Genomic DNA, 16,624 nt, shown 5'->3' on the forward strand with positions numbered 1-16,624 from the left:
ATTTTGAGGACTTTGTCGGTGGTTTTTCCCCTAATCAACTCTTCTAATGATACATTCTCCTAAGAGTGTACACAAAAAATGGATTTTATATTGTTATTTTAAACTAATAATTTTCGAAAAATTGTGTTTTATTGAATTGTATGACCCTATTGTACGATCGGTCATCAAAGTGACAACAAAAAGAAGAAGACGAATTGTTCACAACAGCAATTTTAATATTTATAAGATAAAAGAAGATAACAGACCTGGTAATTGATGATGTGATACAGATTTCTTAAAAATAATAACAGAATGACGAAGAGCCAGTTGTCTTTTAGGCTTCGACAAAATGCACCCCAACAAACTCGTAGAGAATCCCGCGATAAAAGTCACAAAAAACCTCAAAAACCACCACCAAAGTAAGTAAGGTTAAAACTACTAGTTATGAGAAGTTTAATTCCATATTTTTTACTTTTAGTAAACCAGCAGAAGTTTCTACCAGTCCCGGGTTAATATTTCCAGCTAGTGATACAGCTTTTAAAACACTTTTATCAGCAAGATTTTGTGCTGCAATATGGTCACACATATCAGATTGTGATGAAACTTTTAATTACTGGGAACCTATGCATTACTTAAGTAATTTTATTCCTTAATTCCAAAAAACTAATGTCCCTTTATTTTTTAATATGTAATCTAAGCCCCTCAAACATGTTGAAAACCATCAGATCTACCTAAGAGATCAGGTAGAAAAAATACTGAGATGGATGGGGTAGTTAAGAATAAAATGTTATTTATACTTGAGACTAACCATTATACATTTTATCAGGCAAAATGAAGACGCTTCTTACTAACTTTTCTTTTAATAAATTGATTGAATTGTATCTCTAGATACAAAAAGTAATAATCAAACAACAGATTTTATAGTTATGAGCTACAGAATAGACATCAATTTCATGAAGCATTCTTTGTAGAAATACTACTTCTCATGTTCAACAAATAGATGTATATATTAACATAGACTGAACAGTTTGTAGAGCTAAGTGATTACTGATGACACCATTTTTTTTCCTTATTCATCGTGTCTGTTTTACATTAAATAAGTATCGCAGCATCTCTTTTTGGTGGGAGAGAGAAAGAGTGAGGAGTTTTAATGTGCTAGAGAGAACAGATCGAACAACCACAACATATCTTGTTGTCAGCATACACAGCTGCTATGCTTGGTCTATGTTAATATATACATCTATGGTTCAACATTCTATGCTTTGTTACCAAGAAAAGCTGATTTCTTCTTGGTTGACATAGTAGGAAGTTTCCTGAAAGTAATCAAATTAGTAGACTACTATAAAAATTGAATTTTTTTTTTATTAAATTATAGCACTAGTGGGAGTGCTGACAAAAGTAAAAAACTTTTATAGACTAGTCTGGAAAACATCTTATATTGATACAAATATTTAATTTCATTGAATCTCAAGACAAACATATGAGTTGAACAGATTGTGCCAAATGTGTTCAACTTACATTACACTATTTACGAATTTTATGCTGATGCAAAGTCAAAATTTTTTTCTTATCTAAAAGTATATTTTTTTCAAGCCTGTGTATAAAAGTTTTTACTTTAAAAATTATAGTCTAGTGCAAGTCACCTTGTTTATTATATATTATACAATTTTAACCTTATTCTCTTTTAGTTTTTGGTAAAGGCCTGCAAACTTGGGAGTACAGTCCACAGTTTGGGCTGAGGTCCTACTTTTATTTAATGCTACATGCAGCACCTGCTTGGATATATCATAAATTGGTACAACCCAATCCTTTACTAATGTTTTATTTTGTTAGGTGCATATTAGGAGTCATATGTGCCAGTTGTGAAGTTTATTTCTATAAGTAAGTACAAGATTTCATTCTTTTAAGACTTTGTCAAGTTTCCCATCAGTCTTTCTAGAAAACTACTTTTAAATTTTTGTAAATTTTTTTAACTTTTGAAATCGTCATCCTGTTACTCCAGCTTATGACCACCTACTTCACAATAAAATATTTTTGTAGTTGATGAAAAAAAAAATGCAATTATTTGGAATTTTTTTTCCAAAATTTTAAACAGTCTTTCTAAAAATTGAACGACTTATACACCCATGATGGTTTACAAATATTTTTAAGGTTCCGAATAATAACACTTCAAAATCCATTATTCCTTGCTATTAAAAGTTTCACCTTTTCCTGTAACTGACACAATCCAATGTGCAGCTCTTTTATTCATACCTGTTCTATTGAAACTAATATTAAAGGAAATATAAACACATGTGATTGTTTATAGTAAAACCATTTTATTACAATACATTTTTTATGTTTTCAGGTCTGTTTGTAGAGAATTTGGGGTTCACATTGGTAGAATATGTCTGGCATTTCAGTTGTTCTCAGCTGGAATGTTTATTTCTAGTACATCATTTTTGCCATCCAGTTTTGCCATGTATACATTTGCAGCAGCATGTGCATCTTGGTGGCAGCAAAAATATGCCTTAGCAATATTTTTTACTGCACTTGGATCCTTGTTAGGTATGCTGGTGTTACAATATAATAGATTTATATGAACCATAGGATTATATACATAGTGTTTCATGTAAACCACATATTAAATTTATCTTGAATTTTAAATCTGAAAATTATGCACTTTCACATAGCTGTAGCTGATCTAATGGTCTAAAATATTTATAGCTCACTATCACTTCTGGTAAAACTAAATGTTGCCATTAACTTTGATATGTTTAATGGAAAAAGTTTACGTTATTACATTTTTAGATTCTGTGGACAATTTAAACATAGTAAATCAATAGTTTGAAATGAAACCTCTTGTATTTTATGACCCTTTTAAAATAAGAAGTTTTCTTATTTTATAGAGATCATAACAGGGCTGAGACTGTTTGAGGAGGGAGCTCTGAACTGAGTAGGACCCTCTCCAGTACTGTGCTCAGGATAGAGTGGTGGCTAATAGGGGGTAATAAGGGATGACATAAGGGTTACTCTTATATTAACTGTTGATTTAACATGAACAGAAAATACATGTAGAGATATGTACACCATTACGATGTTCAATCAGCAAATCGCCAGATAACTGCACCACATCTTATGATGAGATTTGTGCTTCACTTTGTGATTTGCTTCCCAGTCCTGAGATGTAACATCATGGCCAGGTGATGACTGATTCTGAGGGTATAGACTTGGCTCAATATGGGTCCCAACATGTGGGGATACTGAGACAAAAGGAAAAAGAGATGAGTAAGGAGAGGACTCAGAAATGAGTAGCAGATAGAAATGTTTTGCAAATTTATTATTTTGTATTAGCAGGAAGATTCAGATTATTTGAAAAACATGAACATTTGGTCTGATGAAACCAAATTGTCAAAAAATGGTCTTTTAATAAAGATAATTATCATTATGACCCAGCTAAAATCTTCAAATTACTACACACTCATAATGTGCAAATAAGGACAACTGTATTTTAAGTGATTGCATTTAAGGTCACATTAATTTAATTTCAATAGTAACGAGGCATTTTTCATAAGAGCTAATATGACTAGATAAGCTAAAGTTATGCCAAAGTGCAAATTTTCAGATCAAATTATTTTCAAAGATAGGTCTAATGTTTGGTCTATGTGGAACACCCTCCATATTCATTTATATAACATAAAGGTAACCCTCATTTATAACACTATTACTATAAATTATAAACTATAAATTATAGTAATTTTAAACAAAATGATCTTTTTGAAAACAATTAATAAAAATGGAATGTTTTAATATTTTAACATTTTAAATATTTTAAAAATAAATGGCTATGAAAGAATCTATAGTTTTAATATATTTATTATAAATCCTCAATAATTAAATAAACATTTTTTAGGTTGGCCTTTTGCAGCCTTACTGGGTGTTCCAATAGCTTTTGATATGTTAGTCAGAAGAAAACTGTACCTGGATTTTGTAGCATGGTCTGCATTATGCGCTCTAGTCATTTTAGTACCGATGGTCATTGTAGATTCAATGCTTTTCGGAAAATTAATTATAGCTCCTGTAAATATTGTTCTATATAATGTGTTTGGGGGAGCAGGACCAAATCTTTATGGTACTGAACCGTTTACCTTTTATCTCATCAATGGTTTTGTAAACTTCAATTTTATTTGGGTAAGTTCCTACATTACATTTAGAAACAAGATAACCGTAAAAATTTACACCATGACATCACACAAAAAGTAACTATGATGTGTAATCGAACTAATCTGGTCTATTAATAGAAGTCTTTTGTTTCTTTGTAGATCTTCGCTCTATTGAGTCCTATAGCAATAACCTTAAACTACTTCTGTGTGCCAGCTAAGAATAAATGCACGGTGTACCTACCATACTGGCTGTCATTGAGTCCTTTATATTTATGGCTTCTTGTTTTTATGATTCAAGAACACAAAGAAGAAAGATTTCTTTATCCCGTGTATCCCCTTATTTGTCTTAGTGGAGCTATCACTGTTGATATAATCCAAAAATTGTGGTTTAGAATATTGAACTTGATGCAGAAAATGCCTCAAGGGACACATTATCTGGATAAGACAATGTTTATAATGTTTCTCAGTATAATGTTGACATCTTTACTGGGTTTGTATATTATTTTATTTGTTAGATACACACGAATCAGATTTAAAAACGATTTGCCTTGCCAACCGGATCAACATATTTTAACTTTAATGTTTATTTATGTGATGAAATGGTTGCTGTTGTGAGTTCATCTAAATGATGTGGAAAGAAAAGTCTTTACCCACCATTTTTGCCAACATACCACAAGAGTATTACACCTATAATAAAATTTTATTATTAAATAATTACAAACTTTTATAATTTGTCTAAGAAACTATTTTAACAACAATTCGAAGATGTCAACATCTCTCTGGTACCAGTGGAGGCACCACCAACTAATACCAATAATCAACAGCAGGTTAGAAAACAAAAATTACATTCTTTAAGATTAAATATGTAACTGGTGTTTGAAGGAATTTATGGTGGCTCAACTAATAAAAAGGAGCAATAGGTTGATATGCGCCTTATACTGTAATCCTCCCATTCATCCTTTTCATAGACCTGATGATGAAGTACAAATGGTAAACTCCGAAACTGGTGGCATAAACACATCATTAAAGATTTATCAAACATAAAGGATTGTGAGTAGAGACATTTCTGTCCACATCATTTTTTAATGTTTACTTAAAACGTTTTTAGCGCTTTAATGTTAAAATAAAGATATTCTTAACAAACTTGCTATAAAGTTCATTAACATTCATTTACTATTATATATTATATAAATCTAACCTAACCTAACCTTGCTATAACTTTCGTTAACCTTCATTTACATTATATATTATATTTATATTATATGTATATACTACTAATGAAAATATCAATCGGTAGGTAATTATTAAATACATATTTTTTACCTGTTTATGATAGACTGTCCTTACCTTAGAAAACTACTCTCACGATCGTAGCTACAACACGCTGCATGTAACGCTCTAGGTTACCACGCACTTTACAAAATAAAAGGGAAACAGTCCAAACATACTTTATTTAAAAGTTGTTTATTTGTGTTTGTTAAAAAAAATAGCAATAACACTTACAATTTTGTCTACCAAATATTTGTTTACCATTTTGTCATGTAGGAAAATTCCTAGTGACATTTTCCTCCAAGTTGAAACTAGTTTATCACCATAATATAACAGTTAAATATTATGTTTATATGGAATTAGGCCACAATTGATTGGAATGAAAAATCACATATTCCTTCCTTCAATCTTGTGAAATTCCTTGTTTATAAATGACAGCTGTCTCCATCAATTTATTTCAGAGAAATAAACTATCAATAAGCATCACAATTAGGATCCAGCAGGCTGGGCAACAATAATTTACTGATGTAGTGTAAACGATAGTATAAGGGAAGGCAAAATCTTTTTGAAATCTTCGTGTCTTACTAAAATCTAGCTCAAATCTATCTTGACCTACAGTCTTATATTAGTTTAAGAACATCTCAAACATATTTTTCTGTGTTTTAGGTATATCCAGGATACTATCTCTTCATCGAAACTATCACGCATCTATCGATTTGATGATGGAATTAAATAAGTATCCCATAGAACAAAAGATTTCCGAAAGAGCTCAGATTAATGTTTGTTATGGAAAAGAATGGCACAGATATCCAAGTTCCTTCTTTTTGCCAAATGTTAACTGGAATATTAGGTAAAAATTTCATTTACTACTGTAGGGACCATAAATCTTTACGCGTGCGACCTTAATACCTAATGTGATACAATAGCAACATATAGTTTTAACAAAGAATATAGACGCATAAGAAGGACAGTTCAAATAATGGTCTGCATAAACTCAAACCGTAGCCGTCGGCTTAAAACCATCTTTTTGTTTTTTTCACAATAAAATCTTTCTTTTTTAATATTAAATTGTTAAATTTTTAATTTTAAAACTTAAAAAGGTATGAAATTTACAATATTCAAAGTATTTATTTTTTGTAAAAGATTTTCAATTTAAAATATTTATTTTTTTATTACATGTAATATATTATTTTTTTATTACATGTAAATAAAATTTTATAACTTTGAATTAAAAATAGGGTTGTTCTAACACTACGAAAAACTGTCATGTAACTTTTTTTTAAACTGTTTTCCTGCCCAAAAATTTATGGAACATTTTAAAAAATTTTCAAAATATATTTAACCAAAAATTTCTCAGGACTTTTCATTAAACTTTTTAGACTATTTTCGAAATTATTTCATTTAACAATTATTATTGTTCTGTTCAAAAAAGTATTCAATGAAACTTTTTACTAAATTTTGAAATTTTCCATTTCGTCGAAACTTCCAAACTTCCATTTCGTCCATAATCGTTTAATAACAACAAAAAGGATAAGGACAGTTCATTTTTATATTTTAAATATTTTTTAATATATATATATATATATATATATATATATATATATATATATATATATATTTCAAAATTTTTTAAATATTTAACAGTAAATTTTAATGAATAGTCTATGTGAAAGTTTTTACGCTGTATGGGTACCATTTAATCTTGTTTTAAAATAACAACTACTAGAACATAATTTTCACAATGAATCAATTATTGGTTTCAAAAATGAAGCCATATGTTAACTTAGAATTTAATTACTACATAGTATATTCAACTAAATAATATTCTTTTCATTATATATTGAACCTAGATACTACTGCCATTTGTTAAAATAAATGTTACAGAGATATTGAAAAACAAAAAAAGTAGAATAAAAATATAAAAAAATAAAAGATCTGAGAACTTACCTCCTTCATAACCCCTCCTTTTATGAACTTTATCTTTACTGTCGTTCAGTCTGTGGAACACAACAAGTCTTCTGTGTCAAGATCTTCATTTTGCCTCTTTAGACGGGTTCTGATGGTTTCTTCATCAAGCTCTTTCTCGGGGACGCGGGTGAGGACCATGGGACACTTGGGCATATTATTTGGATCAATTATATTTAAGTTTGCTCCCTCCTACATGCCCTCAATAGTCTTCACCACTTCAGTCGTCCATTTTTTTGTGTACTCGTTAACACAGTTCATCCACAGAGTCTCTTCGCTAAACGATGTTTTATGGAGCTGCAGAAGTTCATTTTGACCTCCGATAAGAACCTTATTAATTGCTTGCTCCAGTTTGTTAACGATCAAATTTGCCTGAGCCCGATCTAGTTGAGTATCAGGATGGTGTCTGTGTACCACCACCAATCTGAATACTTTTGTCACGGTGTTGTCCCAGCAGCCATTTTTGCCTTTTTTCTCATCTTCCTTTGTTAAGCTCTAGAGAGGCGTTATCTGAGACTTATTTATTTTTTTAATTTAAAAATCCGAAATTATACTTCTCAATTTCGAATTTTTAATTTGTAAATAATAATTCTTTGGTGTATGTGCTAAAAAGCAATTCTAGCGTATTAACAAGATCAGGAATTGGTTTTTGATCGAAACACCTTACAATTTTTTGGGCTTTCTCTCCCGGTGATTGACTTATAATTAATTTTATTTATAGTTTAGAAGAAGAGAGTTGTAATTATATTATTTGTAGATTTGTACATATTTGAATTAAAAATTTGAATAATATTTTTTCTAAAAACATTCATTTATTAAAAGTTAAAATAATATTTTATTTTCTTCAAAACATTTTATAAAACGCAAAAATTTAATGCTATTCTACGACCACGCGGCATCTACATATACAAATATCTAAAGTTGCATTTGTTGCCCAACTCTTTCATATTTTAGAAGCAGTAATAGCGCTGACATGACCACTCCCTAGTGGTACAAATAAGGAACTAAAATCTTGATCAACCTCTGATATCTGATTCATGTGTTTAACCTTTGCCGACGCTAAAAAATGACCGTGCAAGATCCTTCCTTCTATATGCGTCTATATTCTTTGGTTTTAATGTAGCATCACTGTCTTAAAAAGTGAAAATAAAGACAAAAAGTTGCCGTATTGAAATTTTCTAAAGACAACAATTTGTCATTTGTAAGATTATTTTTAAACCGATATAAAATTGTCGAAACATAGTATGGTGATATCGAACAGTTTTTGTGTTTGCACAATTAAAATTTTTTGCTTTTTCTCTCTGGATCTTTATTACAATTTACTTATAGCTTTATCAGAAGGTGATTGCAAATTTAATAGTAAACAAAAAATTCAATTTTTTAGATTTATAAAGTCAGAATTTGACGGAATGTTACCGGCGCCTTACTCAGTGGGCGACAACGCTACCAGCATCGTCCACGAATACTTCAACGACCAAAATCGAGAAGCCCCCGAGCTCTACTTTGATATTAACAAGTGCCACTTTCTCGTGGACACCGACTTAGGCAAAGAGACCGCACTGGAGCCCAATTATGCAAACCAGAAGGACCGATGGAAAGTGATTAAGACTCATCGTTTCTTAAACCAGGCCAAATCGCATCCGCTTTTTAGGGCATTTTATATTTTGTATTGGTCCGATCGGTATGTCACTTTTAGCAATTTTAGTCTGTTGCAGTCTACTAGATTAAAAATAAAATAACAAACAGTGAAAAAGAAGCTAAAAGATAAGGCTGGTGTTATGACAATAGTACCACGTATGTTATGAATTTCTACTGTTTATTTTGGTAGGCTTTACGTTTCAAATTCTTCATAGTTTTATACTAAAATAACTCAATGGTCGAAAAATAGCGAAAAAAATAATTTTTTCCCCATTAATTTGTAAGTGATAAATAATTTTACTGTTCATAAATTATTTTATCTATCGTATTCACTTTTGGTCGTACATTTTTTCCAATGATTTCTATTCAATGATTTGAGGCATATAAAGGAGGTATATTGGCCCTATTTATTATTTATCGTATGGCACTTGACGCATTTACATTTAAATTTACACAATATATTTTGTATAAAACATAATACGTATTTTTACAAACGAACATCTAACTTATTTATATTCGTCACTGACGCGACATCTACCGCCTTCATCTGACAGTTTTGGACCTCCCAATTTGAGGTTAAACATATGTTAAATAGATACGAAATTGACAAGTATTAATAATTAGTTTTTTAATTATATTTTCTCAGTTTATGTACAAAATAAATTTAGTATTAAAAACTGGGTTTCTAAAAATTCATCAACTTTATCTTTTCAATCCCAAACGGAAAAGAAAGGGAAAATCTAGTACTGGCAAATCAAGTTTTTGCATGTGGAAGAGCCTGTAATTAAAAACAATAATAGTAAAAATTATGATATAAAAGCTAAAGTCATCTGGCAGGCTGCAGTTAGCTCGAAGCCTTATGAAATATCATTTAAGGTAAATTATTTAAATTTTTCCTATTTCAATTTGAATAAAAATGAAATCATGTGATATTTACTTTTTCATATTAATAGCACAAATCCATCTTTTTCTTTTCTCTAATTTATATGTAATCTTAGGAAACGTATAAAAGCTACACTCACTATTTTTGCTATTATTAGCACAATTAAATACGCAACATGTATTTGCACCCATTTTTGATAAAATGTATGCGTAAAAAGATCCAAAACAAAAAAAATTATATATACTATATTATTTATCTATGGATCCAAAAGGTCCAAATTTGTCATATTTCGCCGCTACGCACGCTGGCATCGTGTCAAGGTACCTCTACCATGGTCACGCACGGAGCGAATAGTCTATCGACTCTGGACTCGCCATTAGGAAATCCTCTGACATGTCATGATAGGATCTTGTGGGACACTGTTATGTGACGTGACAGATGGTTTGTGGTTGTCCGCAGTCACAGAGTGGTCATGGTCGTTTACCCCATTTGTGCATCATGTAACCGCATCTGCCGTGTTGGGTTCTGATTCGGTTCAGCATAGTCCATGTGTTGCGTGGTAAGTCAAAACCTGGTGGTTTTTGTGTAATGCAGGGTAAGCTGGTATTTTGTTGTTCCAACCATTCTCGAGTCCAAGTGGTCGTTAAATTAAACTCATTTTCCATAGCAGTCTGTGCTGTTTTCATTGGCGGTCGTCTGAAGCGTAGACGGTTACCGTTGGCAGCATCTATATTTCGATGGATTGGCAGGATCTCGTTACTAAGTATCTTTCTATACTCACTAGTGAGGGAGTGTATGCGCCGTAGTTTGGGTGGTGGAATGTGGCTCAGTACTGGGAGCCATTGTGTAGGGGTGGATTTGATAACGCCAGCAATCATTCTCATTGCATTGTTCAATTGGGCATCTACTTTGTGTATATGTGGGCTGTTAAGCCAGGTTGAAGAGCAGTATTCCTCGGTTGAGAAGACAAGGCCCAGGGCAGATGATCGCAAGGTGGAAGCCGATGCTCCCCATGTTGTGCCGCACAGCTTCTGGATGATGCTGTTTCTGGATTTAAGTTTTTCTACTGTTTTTGATAGATGTTCCTTAAAAGATAGGGTTCTGTCAAGAGTCACCCCAAGGTACTTTGGTGTTTTATTGTAGGCGGTGTGGTGTTTTCGAATTGGATGTTGAGTGTTCTTCCTGCAAGCTTGTTATTTAGGTGGAAACTGGAAACCTCTGTTTTGGTAGCGTTTGGTTGGAGCCTCCATTTACGGAAATACTTTCCCACTGTGTGTAAGTCCGCCGTGAGGATTTCTACTGTTTCTACAAATGACTTACACCTTGTTGCAAGGACCCAGTCATCGGCGTAACCAAACTTTCTTGATCTGGTTTCTGGTATATCAGCGATGTACAGGCTAAAGAGAAGAGGAGCTAGGACAGACGCCTGAGGCAGTCCATTCTTTGGTTTTCTTGGGGTGCTGATGTCGGTTCCCATGACTACTTGAATCGTAGGGTCGGCTAGCATGCTGTTGATTATTCGAGCGGTGGATTTACGAGAGATTGTACGGAGGAGCTTGTGTATCATGCCTTCTCTCCAGACTATATCGTAGGCCCCTGTTAGGTCTATGAATGCGGCTGCAGTTTTAAGTTTTCTCAGGAACCCTGCCTCAATAAATGTGGTAAGTGAAAGAATCTGTGCAGCTTCTTTTCGGTCGGAAACCTGTCTGATCAACCGGTATTGATTCAAGTAGCTTTGGACTAATTCTGTTGTAGATAAGTCGTTCTAGTAGCTTGAACGTCGCCGATAGTAGGACTATTGGTCTGTAGTTCTTAGGCTTTTTATCATTTGGTTTCCCTGGTTTTAATTTGGCAATGACCTATGAGCGTTTGAGTTCCTGTGGTATGGTACCGGTCTTCATAATGTCTGTGAAAAAGTGAGCCATCCATTCTTTCGCATATTTGCCGCTGTTAATTAAGAATTCGGGATGAATATTGTCAAAACCTGGTACTTTACATCCTTGAGAGCTATAGTCACTTCTTTGCAAGTGAAAGAGCGGGAGTATTCGGTTTCTGTAGATTGGAATTTTAAAGTTTTGAGCTCTACATTTACCTTGATTGTATGTGCCTTGTCTTTCGGCGCCCTAGATGTCGATATTGACATTATATTTGCTCAATTTTCATGAGAATATATAATTTTAGGTTTATTCCATCTATACACGGTCGACAAGATCTCATTTGCCTATACTTAGTCGAGAGGATTTTTTGAATAATTACTTTAAAGAAAAATTGGTTCATATCTTACCTCACCATGTATGTGAGGTATTCTAGACTGTAAACGTTACATAGCCGCTCCTAAATTACTAAAATTTTAGTAATTATTTACTTAACTAACCCATTTTACTGTAACCACATATACCGTCCTTAACTATAAGTTTATCCCAAAAGTACCGACCTTCGTTCATAACTTCGCAATGCTTTATTCTTCGTCATCTAGCTGGTGGCATCGTTCGAAGTAATCCCTATTAGACTTCCTAACAGGCTGTCACGAGAGAATTGAATCACTGAAGCAGTTCTAAAATTCAGTTTTTGTCATGCCTTTCAATATCATCGTGTCATTCGTTTGAATCCTTCTATACCGTTGAAATACCAAGCACTATAATATCGCAGAATACTCTGTCGAGACTGCCCGTAAACTTGCGGAGTTGTGTAACATTTTGTTTCGCCAAAAACTGTTGCTCAAGATTCCATAAAAGTTCTGGTGTATGCGTTGTTAATAAAACAGTTACTGCTTGCCTAAAAATAGGCCAATTGTATTCTCATGCAGTTTTTGTAGAACTTAAACGTAAAATATTTGTTGATTGTCTCATCCCTTGGAGCGTATTCAAGCTACACAGCACAAGCTGCATGGACGCTATGTTGTAATCTTCCATTGTGAAGTTTGTTATTTTGTTTTTGTACCATAATAACCGTAAACTCATACCTGAGTTTTGGAATGAATTTGGCACATTCTCATTCATACTCAATTCATTTCCAAATTTTCTGTTACAATTTTCTTGAGTGGTCTGCACCTTATAGCAATTGTAGTTGTTTCTTCAGTGTTTTTTCATTTAAGTAAAGTTCATCGGCAATTTGTTTACTTGAACACGGCGTCGCTTCTGTCAATGCACACACCTGTGTTTCCCTAATTTCTCCTTCTTGACTTTCCTGAGGTTGTTCTAATGGGCAGCAGTTTTTACATCTGCCATTAGTACAGCCAAACTTTTCAAATTGATGAATAATGGCCAATACAGATTTTTCTATGAGTATTTACCTATTTGGAAAGCTGTAATAAATAAATTAATAGTTTCATGTACAGAATGACCCTAGTAAAGTACCGTTTTATTATTTTTACTCATTCTACAATTGTGTAAACAGTCGGCATATTGAATTTTGATTATCACACCTTGCTACTTCTAAACTAAATGAGAGAAACAGTGTAATTGGATCGAAAATAATCGGTTTTAGGTATCGTTTGCTATAGCGCTATTATGGGGGGCGTTCATGCACATTGTGGAGGGGAGACTAGGGGACACAATTGTGATCTTTATTTATCAAGTGAAAACATAATGCATCTTTGTTTAATATCTCGCTGATTTTGTAATACCCATAATTTTTTTCCGAACCTGTATATTGTTTTTACCATGCTTTAGTAACGTAATCATTAAAAAATTTGGGTGGCTCATAGCTCATACCTAATTTCAAAGCTCTTGTTTTAGAAAAGCCCTAGGTTACCAAATTATTACGGATAGTTCATATTCTTTTTTTATAGTGTCCGAATTTAATATAGAACTGACACAAGTGCTTTAAAATTAGGTGAATCCTTCCGCAATTTTAAATGTTTACAACACTAAAACAACTTAGAAACAATGTACAGCTAGCAGCCTTAGTTCATGTATCTAAAAATTTATTAAGTTTGATTGTTCAGAAAATAGTTGAGGAGGTGCACACTGTATGTCCAAATACGTTTGTTTATGGATGCCTATTGTCAAAACACTCTGTTTGTCTGTATCTGTAATTAGTTTATAAATGTAGATTGATTTGTAACATGATAATATAGTGTACCAATAATGAACTGGATAATACAGAGCTCTGTACTTCATTCAGCAATCGAGGTAGAAGAGGAAAATAATCATAAAGATATACCGGTTTGATAGACATGTTTATATATTTCAAGGCTAACAAGTTTTTTAATATCAATTATTAATACAATTATTAGTATGCTGTGAGCAAACAAATTGGAAAAGACTAATTTAAACGATTCTTCTTCTTCAAGTTTCAATTGGATCTACTACTAGGATTCCACAGCCTCTAGTTGATGAAGGTGTCTTGTCGTATTTGTATATCCACCACTCGTGTATTAAGTAAAAGTGCTATCCACGTGTAGATGTTAATATCTACTCCTATTCCATTCATTGCCTTTATGACTCATGTGGAGTGTTGTCAACTATTCAGCTCTTTTGCTCAAAGCATCCTTTAGTTCATTGTACCACTGCAATTTCTATCAACTTTCTCACTTGGTACGTATGCTGACATGAGTAACAGGATCATTATCCAACAGATTTTCCATCATCTTTAAAACAACAATAGCCAAATCGAGTTACATATACAGTCCATCTAATTTACAAACCGTTGCACATCATTATCTACGTCAGAGATCGAAGTTGACATAGTTGCCAAAGTATAAAAAATTTCTGAATCCATTTTAAATCAAATAGGTCACATAATTATTGCAAAAGTGTACAACAACAGTATACATCAAAATAAATTAATATTTAATGTAAATAAATAAAAACAAAACAAAAGTTAAAAAATAATCTTGTTAAAAACAATTTGAGCCGCTCGTTTAAAAAACAACATAGTTTAATTAATAGTAAATAATAAAAACAAAACTAAAGTGTCAACACCGCAACTATCAAATAAGTGTTACCAATTTATGCCAAAATTTCACCTTCGTTCGATTACAGTTACAGTGTGTTCCGAACAAGTGTTCTTCATAAAAACGCTTTATAATGCATTTATACAAATTAAATGAAACATATTGTATATTTCTTAAGTTAACATTAATAGAAATATTTAAATATTATTTCTACGCGTTATAGAAAAATATGTCTAGTGGCTATAATGCCAGTGTACTCGGCAAAGTGATTCTAAAAAAGAACACACCTACCGCCTAAATATTTCATGTTGGTATCATGTGACGTCACGGGCTATGACGCCGATGACGTGCAACGGTATGTAAATTAGATGGACTGTACTATATCAGAAGCAATTTCATAATCGATGAAATAAGGAAAACATCAAAATGAACACCACTAAAATACTGAATTAAACTTTTCTTTAGCTTTTCATGCTAAAAATATTTTTATGTCATACTAGTTTATTATTGTTTTTATTACTTAGTTACCAACTACGTAATAGTGTACTTTATGCCCGTGCGGGAATAAAGTGTACTTTATGGCCACACGGGCGTAAAGATACAAACAAAAAGATAATTTATTAGAAACATCTTTATTTAACAACATTTCAAAACATTATTTAGAATTCACATAAAACTGGCAATTCTGAAAGGATCCGCTGATATTTAGATTACCCGGGGCAAACGTTGACTCATGTTTCATAGCATGGGTATCAAGTTTCTGTAAGGAAACGCCGGATCCAGAAGGTATGCCTGCTAGCATTCTTGAAACCTCATTCTTTGAAGATATGCTGTCCTCTAAATATCTCTCAGCAACCGACGTACTCTTCCATCCACCATGGCACTTCAACGTGGTCATACTGGCTCCAGCTTCAGCCAGAAGAGTTGCTGAAGTCCGACGCAGGCAATGACCTGTGTACTTATCAGGACTGCCCAAACCCAGATATTTTGCAATGGTGGACGGGATTTTTCCAAGTGTGTTCTTTCCAACTGGCTGTACAGTACAACGACCTTATCAGTAGGTTAAAAAAAAGCCTTTTTTCTGAAGAATTACGGGGTCGTAAAGACATGTAATCCAGTACTAACTTCAAACTCTTCAGTTCATTTTCGTCAATATTGTTCTGAAGCTATTTTCTTGTGGCATTTTAAATTAATTACTATTTAAATGGGAATAAGCCACAATTAAAGGTTAAAATACGTTTATTGACGTTTCAATTTCCACTTCGGAAATCGTTCTCAAAATACAAACATTAGTAAATTACTAATAATATTAATAATAGTAAATTACTAATAGAATTTACTAATGTTTGTATTTTGAGAACGATTTCCGAAGTGGAAATTGAAACGTCAATAAACGTACTTTAACCTTTAATTGTGGCTTATTCCCATTTAAATAGTAATTTATTTTCGTCAATAATTGTAAAAACACGCTGTTTATCGGTTTTTGTCGCTGGTACGTTTACGACAAAAACTGATTTTCTATCTTCTACGTGAGTAACCAACATATTTACAAGTTCTTGTCGTCGACACCCACCAAATATACCAAATATTAATGCTACTTTGTTCATTAAAAATATTTCGTTCGGTGCTTCGTTCATTTTCTCTAGACAGGACTCTAGACTTTTTTTGCTGGTAGCCTTTCGAGCCTTGCTTCAAATATTCGGTCAATTTATGGTAATTGGCAATGTTAATATTCCTATTTACGATTAAAGTCTTCTTTACCATTGAATATTTGGACCACAGGGAACTCGGAGAAAATGTTTCGACGAGATCGGCAAAGTATACAAGTAGCACAGTTTCACTAATGTGTTC

The 16,624-nt window shown here is 32.6% G+C and overlaps 1 protein-coding gene across 1 annotated transcript; it reads left to right on the forward strand.

Moving 5' to 3' along the window:
• The first annotated feature begins 178 nt into the window (after nucleotides 1–178).
• Nucleotides 179–16,070, forward strand: Alg9 (alpha-1,2-mannosyltransferase Alg9). The gene is made up of 9 exons (XM_072520879.1): nucleotides 179–398; nucleotides 458–615; nucleotides 1,668–1,860; nucleotides 2,327–2,526; nucleotides 3,872–4,149; nucleotides 4,281–4,611; nucleotides 6,057–6,240; nucleotides 8,740–9,511; nucleotides 10,231–16,070. The coding sequence occupies exons 1-8, from the start codon at nucleotides 292–294 to the stop codon at nucleotides 9,092–9,094; spliced, it is 1,806 nt and encodes a 601-aa protein (XP_072376980.1). The 5' UTR covers nucleotides 179–291; the 3' UTR covers nucleotides 9,095–9,511; nucleotides 10,231–16,070.
• Nucleotides 16,071–16,624: the final 554 nt, after the last annotated feature.

This window comes from Diabrotica undecimpunctata, chromosome 1 (genome assembly GCF_040954645.1).
Source record: "Diabrotica undecimpunctata isolate CICGRU chromosome 1, icDiaUnde3, whole genome shotgun sequence".
NCBI classification, from domain to species: domain Eukaryota; kingdom Metazoa; phylum Arthropoda; class Insecta; order Coleoptera; family Chrysomelidae; genus Diabrotica; species Diabrotica undecimpunctata.